Genomic DNA, 15,944 nt, shown 5'->3' on the forward strand with positions numbered 1-15,944 from the left:
TGAATCAGAATGTTCATTTCTCACAGAAGAAAACCCAAATTCCATTTAACACCAAGCTTTAAAAGCTTGCCATTATTTAAAAAATAATCTGCTTTTTTATTCTTCCTACCAAAGTGAATAAACATCTCATTCCTGCATCTTTTTGCTCACTCACTGATATTCACTCATACCATCTCCATTTCCTTGCAGTCTAGATGCCCTCTGTACAGATTACTTTTCCACCTAGATTTATATCGTCAGCAAACTTGAATTCATTGCAGTTGGTCCCTTCATTAACATAGATTATAAATAGTTGAGGTACCAGCGAAAATCCTTCTTGTACCACACTTGTTTTCGTCCATCAAACTGAAATGGCCCATTGATTCTAACTCACCATTTTCGGTCCTTTAAACAATTCTCTATCCATCCTAATCAATAACCCCCAATCCCATCAGCCCATATCTTGCGCAGCAACCTCATGGTACCTTATCAAATGCCTTTAAAAAATCAAAATACATGACATGCATTTGTTCCCCATCATCTACCTTGCTAACTACATCCTCAAAATGTTTTTACTTGATTTGTCAAACATGATATCAAACATGATTTTCATGAAATCATGTCAACACTGCCTCACCATCAACTTCTCAAGGGCAATTAAGGATAGGCAATGCAGAATTTCCCAGTGATGCTCAGTCAAAGAAATGATTTTCGAAATGCTGTTTAATAATGCCACTTGTTTGATAATGAATGCCAACGTTTTCCCAGCAACTGAAGTCAAGTTAAGTGGCCTGTTGTTCGTTATTTCATCTCTCCCATCTTTCTTGAATAGCCGGGTTATATTAGCTTCCTTCCAATGCCATGGGGCCACCTCAGAATCTAGTGCCTAAATTTTCAAGAAGGTGACTCTTACAACCCCGCTGCAATCTGTTCTCTGTTGAATGCAACACCTGAAAGGCAGGCTCTTGTGCTCATCCTAGCCAAATTTGATAAACAGTTGTAGGTCAGGTGAACTCCATGATATACTTGAGTTTACAATCTCAGAGTGACTGCAATGTGACTGCCCCCTTTTTATTCCCTAAGCTCTATACACAAAGACCATTCCAAGATATTGCCCCTCCTTACTACAGTAACTCACTACTTTAAAAAAAAAATTTTAGAGTACCCAATTCATTTTTTCCAATTAAGGGGCAATTTAGTGTGGCCAATTCACCTATCCTGCACATCTTTGGGTTGTAGGGGTAAAACCCACGCAGACATGGGGAGAATGTGCAAACTCCACATGGACAGTGACCCAGGGCCAGGATTCGAACCCGGGACCTCAGCGCCTTAGTCCCAATGCTAACTACTGCGCCATGCGCCACCCTGTAACTCACTCCTTAATTAATAATGCAACACAACCTCCTCTTTTACAACCTCCCCCATCCCGGCTGAAGATCTATATCCCGGAATGTTGAGTTGCCAGTCCTGTCCGTCCGTCAACCATGTCTCTGATAGTAATAATATCACAATTCCACATGTCAATTCATGTTCTTTCATCAGTCTTGCATATAATGCTCCTTACATTAAAGTAGAGGTCATCCAGCCTTGCCTTACTCCCTTGGATCTCAACACGGCTGAACTCCCTTACTTTAGTATGCTGTGTCCCCATTGTACTAATACTGTGTCCCTAGTTTAAACTCCACGGTCCCAATGATCCAGGAATCTAAAATCCTCTCTCCTACACCAGCTCGTGCACACATTCATCTGCCCTATTCTCCTATTTCTGTACTTGCTTGCATGTGGCACTGGGAGTAATCCAGAGAGTACAACTTTTAGTGGTCCTGCTTTTTAATCTTCGTCTCCTTGTGTAATCCTACTTCGGCCTACTTATGTTATGGGCGAGGGTTTAGAGAACACCAAAATATATCATGGAGTTCACCTGACCCACAACTGTTAATAGATTTTGGTTATGAAGAGCACAAGGGCCCACTTTCCAGGTGTTATGCAACAGAGACATTCAGTATTTTTAAACAAAACAATGTTTATTCTAGGAATTCAGTCAACATTTATAAACACACAGTAAACAGTTTATCAACTACCAACACAAGATACAATACTCTATAGGTAACCCTTAATAACTTTCCTAACAACATCCATAGGCCAAATCCAGTCGATTTCGGCGGCGTGAGAGCAGCTGGTTAGTCAATTTCAGCGGGAGCATTGCGGAAGGAGGTTGCTGGGAGTTTTTTAGGCGGGAACAGGAAGTCGACCCGCGGACGTCTGGGAAGACCCTCACCAATAAATTCTGGTGGAGAGGAAACCCGAGACACTACACGTGTAGTGTCTCCCACCCACCCTCCTCCTCTAACCTAATAATAAAACCCATTGGTCTGAGGTAAGTACCATATTTTATTATATTATTATTATTTTTAATAAAAATTTAATTTAGTTGTTAGCCAGATCTTGGTAGAAAGTTAGAGGAATGGCAGGGAAGGGAGTGCAATGTTCCTCCTGCAGGATGTTTGAGGTGAGGGATGCAGTTAGTGTCCCTGCTGATTTTACCTGCAGGAAGTGCTGCCATCTCCAGCTCCTCCAAGACCGAGTTAGGGAACTGGAGCTGGAGTTGGAAGAACTTCGGATCATTCGGGAGGCAGAAGGGGTCATAGATAGCAGCTTCAGGGAATTAGTTACACCAAAGATTGGAGATAGGTGGGTAACTGTAAGAGGGACTGGGAAAAAACAGTCAGTGCAGGGATCCCCTGCGGTCGTTCCCCTGAGAAACAAGTATACCGCTTTGGATACTTGTGGGGGGGGGGGACTTACCAGGGGTAAGCCATGGGGTACGGGCCTCTGGCACGGAGTCTGTCCCTGTTGCTCAGAAGGGAAGGGGGGAGAGGAGCAGAGCATTAGTAATTGGGGACTCTATAGTCAGGGGCACAGATAGGAGATTTTGTGGGAGCGTGAGAGACTCACGTTTGGTATGTTGCCTCCCAGGTGCAAGGGTACGTGATGTCTCGGATCGTGTTTTCCGGGTCCTTAGGGGGGAGGGGGAGCAGCCCCAAGTCGTGGTCCACATTGGCACCAACGACATAGGTAGGAAAGGGGACAAGGATGTCAGGCAGGCTTTCAGGGAGCTAGGATGGAAGCTCAGAACTAGAACAAACAGAGTTGTTATCTCTGGGTTGTTGCCCGTGCCACGTGATAGTGAGATGAGGAATAGGGAGAGAGAGCATTTAAACACGTGGCTACAGGGATGGTGCAGGCGGGAGGGTTTCAGATTTTTGGATAACTGGGGCTCTTTCTGGGGAAGGTGGGACCTCTACAGACAGGATGGTCTACATCTGAACCTGAGGGGCACAAATATCCTGGGGGGGAGATTTGTTAGTGCTCTTTGGGGGGGTTTAAACTAATGCAGCAGGGGCATGGGAACCTGGATTGTAGTTTTAGGGTAAGGGAGAATGAGAGTATAGAGGTCAGGAGCACAGATTTGACGTCGCAGGAGGGGGCCAGCGTTCAGGTAGGTGGTTTGAAGTGTGTCTACTTCAATGCCAGGAGTATACGAAACAAGGTAGGGGAACTGGCAGCGTGGGTTGGTACCTGGGACTTCGATGTTGTGGCCATTTCGGAGACATGGATAGAGCAGGGACAGGAATGGATGTTGCAGGTTCCGGGGTTTAGGTGTTTTAGTAAGCTCAGAGAAGGAGGCAAAAGAGGGGGAGGTGTGGCGCTGCTAGTCAAGAGCAGTATTACGGTGGCGGAGAGGATGCTAGATGGGGACTCTTCCGAGGTAGTATTGGCTGAAGTTAGAAACAGGAAAGGAGAGGTCACCCTGTTGGGAGTTTTTTATAGGCCTCCTAATAGTTCTAGGGATGTAGAGGAAAGGATGGCGAAGATGATTCTGGATATGAGCGAAAGTAACAGGGTAGTTATTATGGGAGACTTTAACTTTCCAAATATTGACTGGAAAATATGTAGTTCGAGTACAATAGATGGGTCGTTTTTTGTACAGTGTGTGCAGGAGGGTTTCCTGAAACAATATGTTGACAGGCCAACAAGAGGCGAGGCCACGTTGGATTTGGTTTTGGGTAATGAACCAGGCCAGGTGTTGGATTTGGAGGTAGGAGAGCACTTTGGGGACAGTGACCACAATTCGGTGACGTTTACGTTAATGATGGAAAGGGATAAGTATACACCGCAGGGCAAGAGTTATAGCTGGGGGAAGGGCAATTATGATGCCATTAGACGTGACTTGGGGGGGATAAGGTGGAGAAGTAGGCTGCAAGTGTTGGGCACACTGGATAAGTGGGGCTTGTTCAAGGATCAGCTACTGCGTGTTCTTGATAAGTATGTACCGGTCAGACAGGGAGGAAGGCGTCGAGCGAGGGAACCGTGGTTTACCAAGGAAGTGGAATCTCTTGTTAAGAGGAAGAAGAAGGCCTATGTGAAGATGAAGTGTGAAGTTTCGGTTGGGGCGATGGATAGTTACAAGGTAGCGAGGAAGGATCTAAAGAGAGAGCTAAGACGAGCAAGGAGGGGACATGAGAAGTATTTGGCAGGAAGGATCAAGGAAAACCCAAAAGCTTTCTATAGGTATGTCAGGAATAAGCGAATGACTAGGGAAAGAGTAGGACCAGTCAAGGACAGGGATGGGAAATTGTGTGTGGAGTCTGAAGAGATAGGCGAGATACTAAATGAATATTTTTCGTCAGTATTCACTCAGGAAAAAGATAATGTTGTGGAGGAGAATGCTGAGCCCCAGGCTAATAGAATAGATGGCATTGAGGTACGTAGGGAAGAGGTGTTGGCAATTCTGGACAGGCTGAAAATAGATAAGTCCCCGGGACCTGATGGGATTTATCCTAGGATTCTATGGGAGGCCAGGGAAGAGATTGCTGGACCTTTGGCTTTGATTTTTATGTCATCATTGGCTACAGGAATAGTGCCAGAGGACTGGAGGACAGCAAATGTGGTCCCTTTGTTCAAAAAGGGGAGCAGAGACAACCCCGGCAACTATAGACCGGTGAGCCTCACGTCTGTAGTGGGTAAAGTCTTGGAGGAGATTATAAGGGACAAGATTTATAATCATCTAGATAGGAATAATATGATCAGGGATAGTCAGCATGGCTTTGTGAAGGGTAGGTCATGCCTCACAAACCTTATTGAGTTCTTTGAGAAGGTGACTGAACAGGTAGACGAGGGTAGAGCAGTTGATGTGGTGTATATGGATTTCAGCAAAGCGTTTGATAAGGTTCCCCACGGTAGGCTATTGCAAAAAATACGGAGGCTGGGGATTGAGGGTGATTTAGAGATGTGGATCAGAAATTGGCTAGCTGAAAGAAGACAGAGGGTGGTGGTTGATGGGAAATGTTCAGAATGGAGTACAGTCACAAGTGGAGTACCACAAGGATCTGTTCTGGGGCCGTTGCTGTTTGTCATTTTTATCAATGACCTAGAGGAAGGCGCAGAAGGGTGGGTGAGTAAATTTGCAGACGATACTAAAGTCGGTGGTGTTGTCGATAGTGTGGAAGGATGTAGCAGGTTACAGAGGGATATAGATAAGCTGCAGAGCTGGGCTGAGAGGTGGCAAATGGAGTTTAATGTAGAGAAGTGTGAGGTGATTCACTTTGGAAGGAATAACAGGAATGCGGAATATTTGGCTAATGGTAAAGTTCTTGAAAGTGTGGCTGAGCAGAGGGATCTAGGTGTCCATGTACATCGATCCCTGAAAGTTGCCACCCAGGTTGATAGGGTTGTGAAGAAGGCATATGGAGTGTTGGCCTTTATTGGTAGAGGGATTGAGTTCCGGAGTCGGGAGGTCATGTTGCAGCTGTACAGAACTCTGGTACGGCCGCATTTGGAGTATTGCGTACAGTTCTGGTCACCGCCTTATAGGAAGGACGTGGAGGCTTTGGAGCGGGTGCAGAGGAGATTTACCAGGATGTTGCCTGGTATGGAGGGAAAATCTTATGAGGAAAGGCTGACGGACTTGAGGTTGTTTTCGTTGGAGAGAAGAAGGTTAAGAGGAGACTTAATAGAGGCATACAAAATGATCAGGGGGTTGGATAGGGTGGACAGTGAGAGCCTTCTCCCGCGGATGGATATGGCTGGCACGAGGGGACATAACTTTAAACTGAGGGGTAATAGATATAGGACAGAGGTCAGAGGTAGGTTCTTTACGCAAAGAGTAGTGAGGCCGTGGAATGCCCTACCTGCTACAGTAGTGAACTCGCCAACATTGAGGGCATTTAAAAGTTTATTGGATAAACATATGGATGATAATGGCATAGTGTAGGTTAGATGGCTTTTGTTTCGGTGCAACATCGTGGGCCGAAGGGCCTGTACTGCGCTGTATTGTTCTATGTTCTATGTTCTATGTACCCTTTTTAACAAAGACAGTAGGTTTGAATTCTCTACAGAGAGCAGTTATCACTTTTAAATTATCAAGTGATCTGAACACCTTTTTAACAGAGAGCGAGAGAGACCAAAAATACACCTACTTTGTCCGAGTGCAGCTCCCTACTACCTAAAACAAAAGTAAAACACAAAGGCACAAAACAGCTTCCAGCTCAAAAGGAGCGTAAAAGCCAGACACCCCAGCTCCACCCACACGGCATCACTGCAGCTATTTGATAAACACCAATTCTTAAAGGTTTACTCACATGACACATCGCCCCCTCAACAAGAAAAAAAAATTAACCATCAACTTGAAGGTGATTTCATTTTTCACCGTTTCACTTTCCTTTAAGAGATATTGACAGAAAATATACTTTTTTGTTTAACAAACCAAAACATGCAACCATCTATAATAACAGTCCATTTTAGTTCTTCTTCCTCCACTGAACGTGCTTCTCTTCATCACATTAGTGTTAAAGCATCAGCTATCACGTTTTCTCGTCCTGCCACATGTATGAAATGAAATGGCTGTAACAATAAACTTCATTGAAACAATCTGGCATTGTTTTTCCGGAATCACTCCAAAAACGTCACTGGATTATAATCAGTATATATAATTGTGACAGACGAATTGCTGGTAATATAAGTTTGAAAATGTTGCAAAGCCAGCACCAAGCTCAAAGTCTCCTTCGCAGTCATTGAATACTTATTCTGGTGCTTATTTAATATATTTGAAAAATAACTAATAGGCAGCTCTAGTCCTTCGTCGTCTTCTTGTAAGAGCACCGCACCTACGCCCATATCACTTGCATCAACAGCCACTTTGAATGGTTGTGTGTAATTTGGGATGGCCAACACAGGTGCAGTGGTTAACACAGCCTTCAGGCTGTCAAATGCCCGTTGACACTCTGCTGTCCACTGAAATTTGCTACGCTTCTTTAGCAAGTCCGTCAGTGGAGCGGCCACACTGCTAAAATTCGGTACAAATTTCTGGTAAAAATCGCATTATTTCCCTTCGCACTGAAGGTATTGGAAACTCCCCAATAACTTTTGCTTTCACATCCCATGGGATTATTCGACCCTGTCCAATTGTACAGCCAAGGAAAGTGATTTGGGCTTTTCCAAATTCACTTTTGGCTAGGTTTATCACCAAACCCGCCTCCTGAAGTCAATCGAATAATTCCATCAGATGCTTCAAATGTTCTTTCCATGTCTGACTAAAAATTACCAGATCGTCAATGTATACCGCACAATTGGGTAATCCTGAAACAACATTGTTAGTTAACCGTTGAAATGTGGCTGAGGCGTTTTTCATGCCAAATGGCATAACTTTGAATTGGTATATACCATCTGGAGTCACAAAAGCTGAAATCTCCTTCGCCCTTTCGGATAAAGGTACCTGCCAGTAACCTTTCAGTAAATCCAGTTTGTAAAATAAAAGCTGATTGTCCCACCTTCTCAACGCAATCCTCCAAGCATGGAATAGGATAAAAGTCCGTTCTTATAACTGCATTAACCTTTCTATAGTCCCCACACAACCATTAGATACCGTCCAATTTCGGTACCATCACTATGGGTGAGCTCCATTGGCTGCAACCCACTTCAATTATGCCATGTTTAAGCATTCTTTCAATTTCTTTGTTAAACTGTGCCAATTTTAAAGGGTTAAGTCTATATGGATGTTGTTTAATTTCCCATATCAACATCATGTATAGCCATTTTAGTACTTCCCAATTTAACAGACTTGCCCACGTGATATCAATAACTCTTTCAGGTCAGTTCGTTTTTCCTCCGGAATTATCTCAATTTTTAAGAACATGCTTATTTTGCAATTTAATTTGAGGGATGTCAAATTCAAAGTCATCTGGATTTGGTTCTTCACTTTGAGTTAGAATCATTAAAACCTCCTCCTTTTGCTCTCCTTCCCTTTCAATGTACCTTTTAAGCAGATTCACATGACACACTTGGTGACTTTCCTTCTATCTGGCGTTCTTACCACATAATTCACCTCACTTAATTTCCTTTCAATCTGATAAGGTCCCCAAAACCTTGCTTTTAAAGGTTCACCTACCACTGGTAACAATACTAAAACTTTATCTCCCCTGGCAAAACTACAAACATTTGCTTTCTTGTCTGCTACCAGTTTCATCGCATGTTGTGCAACTTTTAAATGTTGTCTAGCCAATTGCCTTGCTCTATTTAATTGTTCCCTAAAATGTGACATGTAATCCAATAATGTGACTGCTCACTCACCAATCTTTCCTTAATCAATTTAAGTGGTCCTCTTGCCTTATGACCAAAAATTAGTTCAAAAGGACTGAATTTGGTTGACTCATTAGGTGCATCCCTAACTGCAAACAGTACGAATGGAATTCCTTTATCCCAATCCTCTGGATAATCTTGACAAAAAGCCCCCAACATTGTCTTTAATGTCTGATGCCTCCTTTCTAACACTCCCTGCAATTCTGGATGGTACGCAGTTGATTTAAATTGTTTTATTCCTAAGTTATCCATAACTTCTTTGAATAACCTGGAGGTAAAATTTGATCCTTGATCCGATTGTATTTCTGTCGGTAGTCCATATCTAGTCAAGAATTTAAGAACTCCTCCACAATCCTTATAGCTGTAAGACTGCGTACTGGAATGGCCTCTGGAAACCTAGTAGACACATCCATTATAGTCAAAAAGATATTGATTCCCACTTTTCATTTTAGGAAGCGGTCCCACACAGTCAATTAAGACCCTTGTAAAAGGTTCCTCAAATGGTGGAATGAATATTAAGGGCGCTGGTTTTATCACTGGTTTAGGTTTCCATATCACTTGACATGTGTGGCATGATCAACAAAATTCAAGTAATCCAGGCCAAGAAAAATGTTTTTGTATTTTAGCTCGAGTTTTCCTTACTCCCAAATGACCTCCCACTGGTACCTCATGTGCTACTCGCAACACATCCTTTCTATACCCTACCACTTGATGAACTTCTGCCCACTTTTCATCCGCCTGCATATGTAAAGGTCTTAATTTTCTCATGAAGACATCACTTTTACGGTAATAACATTCTGGTATACACTCCGATTCCTCTTCTGTGTATGCTTTCTGATACATCCGTTTTAATTCTGTATCTTTCTGTTGCAACTCCGCCAATTTTCCTGAACTAAAAATATCTGCCACATCCTCCACCTGTTCTTGTTCTTTTCCAACCATCTGATCAAAAATTGTTTCTGATAATTGAACTTCAACCTTATCTTCACTCTTTGATTTCTCCTCTTGTCTTAACCTGTGACTTTGCGACCTTGTTACTACACAATCCGGAAAAATCTCAGGATATTCGTCCTTCAACACTTCAGTTGTCTGATTTTCCACTGGCTTATCCACCACAGTAGGCATCACTCCCACCTGCAAACCAGCTATACCATTACCCAAGATAAACTGTATTCCTGGACAAGATTGTTTCTCTACTAATCCTACTACCACTTCACCACTCTTCACTGGACTTTCCAACCTCACCTTATATAATGGAACGCTACTCCTCTCACCCTGAATTCCACATAATACCACCTTTTCTGGCAATATTCCTCCCAAACTACATAACACCTCATCTCTTACCATCAAAGATTGACTAGCTCCCGTATCTCGTAAAATTGTGACTTCTTTCCCTGCTCCTCCTGGTACACGAGTAAACTTTGAAGAGTAAACTAACTCTTCAAAGAGATCTGGCACCTTCTTATCAATCACCTCCTGATCAGGCTGTACAATCTTTTGCACCTCCTTTGCTTCACTTGGGTTTTCCTTTACCAATTTAGCAAATCGCACTGGCTTATCCTGTTTTACCATATCAGCCTTCCCATTGCTTTCCTTCAACCACCAACACTGACTTTATATGGCCTAGTTTATTACAGTGAAAACATTTGAAACTTTTCATTTCTCTTCCACCCTCCTGGATTTCTTTTTTAATCTGAGGTACACTCTCCTTATTAACTCCCATCAGATCCCCTTTACCACTTGAGTATTTCTCTTTTCCCCAGTTTCTATCCCTCACAGGCTGAAACTGATGTCGGAAACCAAGGTTTGATTTATGAACTAATTCATAATCATCTGCCATTTCTGCTGCTAACCTCGCAGTTTTAACCCTCTGCTCTTCCACATGGGTTCTCACTACATCAGCAACTGAATTTTTAAATTCCTCCAAAAGTATAATTTCTCCGAGAGCTTCATATGCTTGGTCTATTTTCAACGCTCTTATCCACCTATCAAAGTTACTCTGTTAGATCCTTTCAAACTCCATGTATATTTGACCAGGTTCTTTCCTTAAATTTCTAAACCCTTGTCTGTAGGCTTCAGGCACTAGTTCATCTGCACCTAAGATGGATTTTTTCACCTCCTCATACGTCCCAGATACCTCCTCTGATAGTGATGCAAACACTTCACTAGCTCAACCCACCAACTTTGTTGGAATCAGCAATACCCACATGTCCTGTGGCCATTTCATTTGTTTCGTCACCTTCTCAAATAAAATGAAAAAGGCTTCTACCTCCTTCTCATCAAACCGTGGCAATGCATGGACATATTTAAATAGATCCCCACCAAGCCTTCGACTACGACGCTCTTTCGCTTTATCCTCATCACTATCCTCAAACTGTACCTTTCTCGTTACATCCGCCAATTTTAAATAACTGTCATGTTTCATGGCAATTTTCTGAACTTTCTCTCTCTTTTTCTTTTTCCCTTTCTCTTTCTTGTTATGATGCTAGGGCTATTCTTTCTTTTTTTTCTTCTTCTCTCTCCTTTTTTCTTTCTTTTTCCCTCATTTCGTATTCAAGCTGCTTTAATTTTCTTTCATATTCAAGTTGCTTAAGCTGTAACTGAATTTTTGCCATTTCTAACTAGTCTGTCTGTATATCAGGCAATTTTAAATTCCCAGCTACTGCCCTAGGTACCTCTTCTTTTCGTATGCTGTCATGTAACGTTAACTGCAATGTTTTTGCCAACTCGAAAAGCCTTTTTCAAGACTCTGTTCGTAAGGTACTGCGTGTGACCTTCTCCACCCCCAAAAACGTCCGAGCCTCTGAAAGAGCCAAATGTCCACAACACACTCCCTACTTAAACTGGAATACCACACCGGAACAGGAAACAGAAATATGCTCACTGTCCAAGTTCACCAAGCCAACCCAATCACGAAAGATGGACTTTTAGCCCACAAGCCCTCAATTTATTATTGACCAGTGTTTAGAGAACACCAAAATATATCATGGAGTTCACCTGACCCACAACTTTTAATAGATTTTGGTTATGGGGAGCACAAGGGCCCACTTTCCAGGTGTTATGCAACAGAGACATTCAGTATTTTTAAACAAAACAATGTTTATTCTAGGAATTCAGTTAACATTTTATAAACACAATAAACAGTTTATCATAGATTATCATAGAATTTACAGTGCAGAAGGAGGCCACCCGGCCCATCGAGTCTGCATCGGCTCCTGGAAAGAGCACCCTACCCAAGGTCAACACCTCCACCCTATCCCCACAACCCAGCAACCCCACCCAACACTAAGGACAACTACCAACACAGATGCAATACTTTATAGGTAACCCTTAATAACTTTCCTAACAACATCCATAAGCCAAATACCCTTTTCAACAAAGACAGGAGGTTTGAATTCTCTACAGAGAACAGTTAGCACTTTTAAATTATCAAGTGATCTGAATACCTTTTTAACATACAGAGAAAGACCAAAAATACACCTGCTTTGTCTAAGTGCAGCTCCCAACTACCGAAAAGGGAAGTAAAACACACAGCCTCAAAACAGCTTCCAGCTCAAAACGAAAGTAAAAGCCAGAGTCACCCCAGCTGCACTCATGCAATGACATCACTGCAGCTATTTGAAAATCATACATTTCTTAAAGGTACATTCACATGACACTTATCCTTGTTTTACTTACTTATCACTTTACTTTATAATACTGGCTCTGACTTTTATTTATCCCTGGTGCTTCCCAGTTAATTTTTTTCAACTACAACTGACTGCAGGACACTGTTCCCAGACTACTTCACTGCAATGCTGACTGCAGGACACAGATCCCAGACTGCTTCACTGTGGTGCTGACTGCAGGACATTGTTCCCTTATATTGTGAAAACAGACAAATTATTTGTTTAATGTCTCTGCCATTTCCTTTATCCCCATTATAATTTCTCGCCTCAGGCATTACGGGATTCACTATGACCTTCATTATTCTCTCTTTTAATATGTGTTGAAGTTTGCACAATCTTTTATATTTCTGGTGGGTTTATTTATCAATAGTCATCCTGTACTCCCACTATTTACAACTCTCCAAATAGTCAGGCTTATTCTTCTTCTTGGAAATGTTATACGCCTTTTCTATAATCCATTACTACCTTAACCTCTGGTTAGACATGGATGTATCTCTTTTCCCATGGAGTTTTTGATCCTCAATGGAATTTAGACTTGAGAATTACAAATGTTTCTTTATATGGTGAGCATCTGGAATGGGCTGCCAGATGCAACTATTTCCTTTAAAAAACAGTTAGACAGTTACATGGGCAGGATGGATATAGAGGGATATGGGCCAAATGCGGGCAAATGGGACGAGCTTAGTGATAGAAACTGGGCGACATGGACAAGCTGGGCCGAAGGGCCTGTCTCCATGCTGTAAACATCAATGACTCTATGACTCCATAATGCTCACAATCACACATCTATCACCATGCCTTTTAATATAATTTCCCAATCCCTTAGCCAATTTGCCTTCATATTGTCATCCTTTATTTTAAATTCAATCCTCTAGTTTTGGATATACATATATCACTCTCAAACACAATGTGAAATTCTATCTTATTGCAGTCAGTGTTTCCAAGAGGATGCCATACTATGAAATTACTAATTAAACTCATCTCATTAAACAAAATAGCCTCTTTCCTGATTGTAATTAACTAGACTCCACAAAGGATCATGGCATCCCTCTCATTGAAGATACACAACTGGTTATATATACCTGGAGGAATACCACTGGCAGTATCTGTTAACAACTTGTTTCTTCCTGTCACATTCTGCTACCGTCACTTAAAATACTACACTGCTCTATGGCCTTAGCTTTTCTAGTTGAGATAATACATTTCCCCTCACTTGAACCGTCCTCCTTTCCCCCTTCCCCTTTTTAGCTTAAAGCCCCATCTTCAGCTCTAGTTAGATGATTGGCCAGGGGACTGGTCCTAAAATGGTTTAAGTGGAGTCATCCAAACAGAATAGGTCCCTCTTTCCCTCGTACTGTTGCCAACTATTCAATGATTCTCTAAATTTATGAGTACATCTGTAACTCTTCCTCTGCTGAGAATTAAGTAGACTTTTGCCTAATCCTTCGTGCTTATTCTGTCTGGATATTTTGTGCTGATCTACAGATCACACATTTTGTGGTCTCAATTAAATCCGTTTAAAAACTTAAGAGCTGTACACCTATCGAATGAGACTTTGGAGTTCAGATATGGTTCCTGCCAACTTACCGAACAGTGTAACACTGGAAATGACTATCGGGATATGCTGGCTGAAATGGTTCCTGGCTTAATGCTGCCCCAAACCACCAAACATCATCTATTATAGATCGAAATTTGTCACCTGTAGCAACAAAAGAAATATGAGTAATAATTAATTATTTGGATGAAGTTATGATTATATTTGTTCAGAATAGTAATAAGCTTACAATATTCAACAATTTACAATAAAATGCAACCATACACATTGGTTCCCAATGTAGGAAAAGACAAGCTGTAAAAATGTGACTGTTATATTACCGTATGGTATAGTTCCAAGACAAGAAAAATCGTGTGCATCCCATCAACCCGAAAAGGAGCTCTGGCTGAAATTTAAGCTATGCTTGTTAGGAGGGGAGGAAGCACGTATCAAGGAGGACATTCATTACTTTTCCAAAACTGTCTTCAGTTAAAAGCGTTTTCTCAAAAACTGTACTATGTGCACCATTTAACCATATCATAACCACTATAATGTTGTAATTTCCAGCCTTTGTATCGCAATGCCCACACTTGCACAGCAATAAATCTCGAGGTTAAAAAAAGTCACAAAAGTATTGATCAATAGCATTCACAAAATATGAATGCACTATGGATCTACCAACCAACAGAACATGGGCACAATTGTGATGTTGTAGTGAAGAACCAAGTGAATGGGTAGTCATTTGAAGGACATTCTGGAAGTTGATAACAGGTAAATCCTGAATTGATGTTAATCCCAATATTTCGGAAATGCCGATTTTACAAACATGTTTGCGGACTTGTAATGGTGACAGGATCAATATTGGGCGTTACTCAGGGTACAGTAATTTAGATTAATTTATTAACTGGATTGTGGTTGTTTGTCTCCTTTCCGTAGTGGGTTGATTTATGTAGGTTATTGATCGTCTTCAAACTCAGTCAGCACTGTACTACTTGTACCAATCTACTTCTTCCAAGATTTTTTTGGTCGATTAGGCCGAAGGCTGCCTCGCGGAAATCCTTTTTTACGGAATGGATTGGGCTCCTATCCATTTCGTAAAAAACAGGATTTACCTGTATATCGTTGGTGAAAGTTATGGAGTTAATCTTGAGCTCAACTTCCAGCCAAGTGTCAAACATCCTGTGGAAGGTAACCTCAGAACAATTAAAGTAAATTAAAAATCCAGACTTCAACATGACTAATATATCCCAAATTTCTAAGATCGGTTTCTTTCACCAGATTTAAACTAGAAAACAAATTAAAACTTACTAGTTTTCCAATTTCTCTCCCTTGCTTCATCATAAAACTGACGTAATATAAGAAAATCAATCACATCAGGCATGTCATGATACCTGAAACAAAGAAAAACATTTTAATTTCCCTTAAAAAAAATTAGCAATAACGGTTGACAGTAGATAACTGTTTTTAACTATGCACTAGGGGTTAGAACCCAATTAAGATTGGGGATTAAGTGGAGCAGATATGAAATGCAACAAAGTCAAAGAAAATTTTAAACAGACAGTTCCGTTAAAAATAACTATTTTAGTAAGTTAAAAATATTATTCATTCCAGCAGAAGCACATACAGAGGATCACTAAAACTTGCAGAAGTAGACATTACTAGGTAACATATTGATGAAATATTACATCTAGAACTCGCTGATGCTATAGAATAAGTCAGGTGGCAGTTTTCAGGTTCCACATGTGTTCAGTTAAATACGGAAATCATTTCCCCTGCTTCTCCACAAGCTATGACATTGGTAGGTCACCAAGTGCCATAGCATTAAAACACATGAAGGGAGTGAAGTTGTAATGCTCTATCACTAGACTGCAATTAAACATTCAGCAAAAGTTTATCCTTGTCTACTAAAGTTAAAGTGAATTTTTAATGCAGGGATAAGTCTTGATTACTCAAAATTTACCTCTACAAATGAGGATCATCACTTCTCCAGTTATTAACTATTGGAGGTTTCTTAATTTAAAAAAACTTTTCTGGTCTCTTGGCTCTCTCTGAACCAGATTTCCCTTCTGTATAATAATAATAATCTTTATTATTGTCACAAGTAGGCTTACATTTATATCGCAATG

General features: G+C 41.3%; 1 protein-coding gene across 1 annotated transcript in view; it reads right to left on the reverse strand.

Annotated features, from left to right (window-relative positions):
- Positions 1-15,944, reverse strand: part of LOC140427719 (bromodomain and WD repeat-containing protein 3-like) — a 236,332-nt gene that overhangs the window by 76,721 nt on the left and 143,667 nt on the right. Inside the window, exons 27-28 of the mRNA XM_072513258.1 lie at positions 15,127-15,209; positions 13,872-13,983 (exon numbers count right to left, since the gene is read on the reverse strand). Coding sequence (XP_072369359.1) covers positions 13,872-13,983; positions 15,127-15,209 — 195 coding nt within the window. The remainder of the gene's footprint in view (positions 1-13,871; positions 13,984-15,126; positions 15,210-15,944) is intronic.

Source organism: Scyliorhinus torazame, chromosome 8 (assembly GCF_047496885.1).
Source record: "Scyliorhinus torazame isolate Kashiwa2021f chromosome 8, sScyTor2.1, whole genome shotgun sequence".
NCBI classification, from domain to species: Eukaryota; Metazoa; Chordata; class Chondrichthyes; order Carcharhiniformes; family Scyliorhinidae; genus Scyliorhinus; species Scyliorhinus torazame.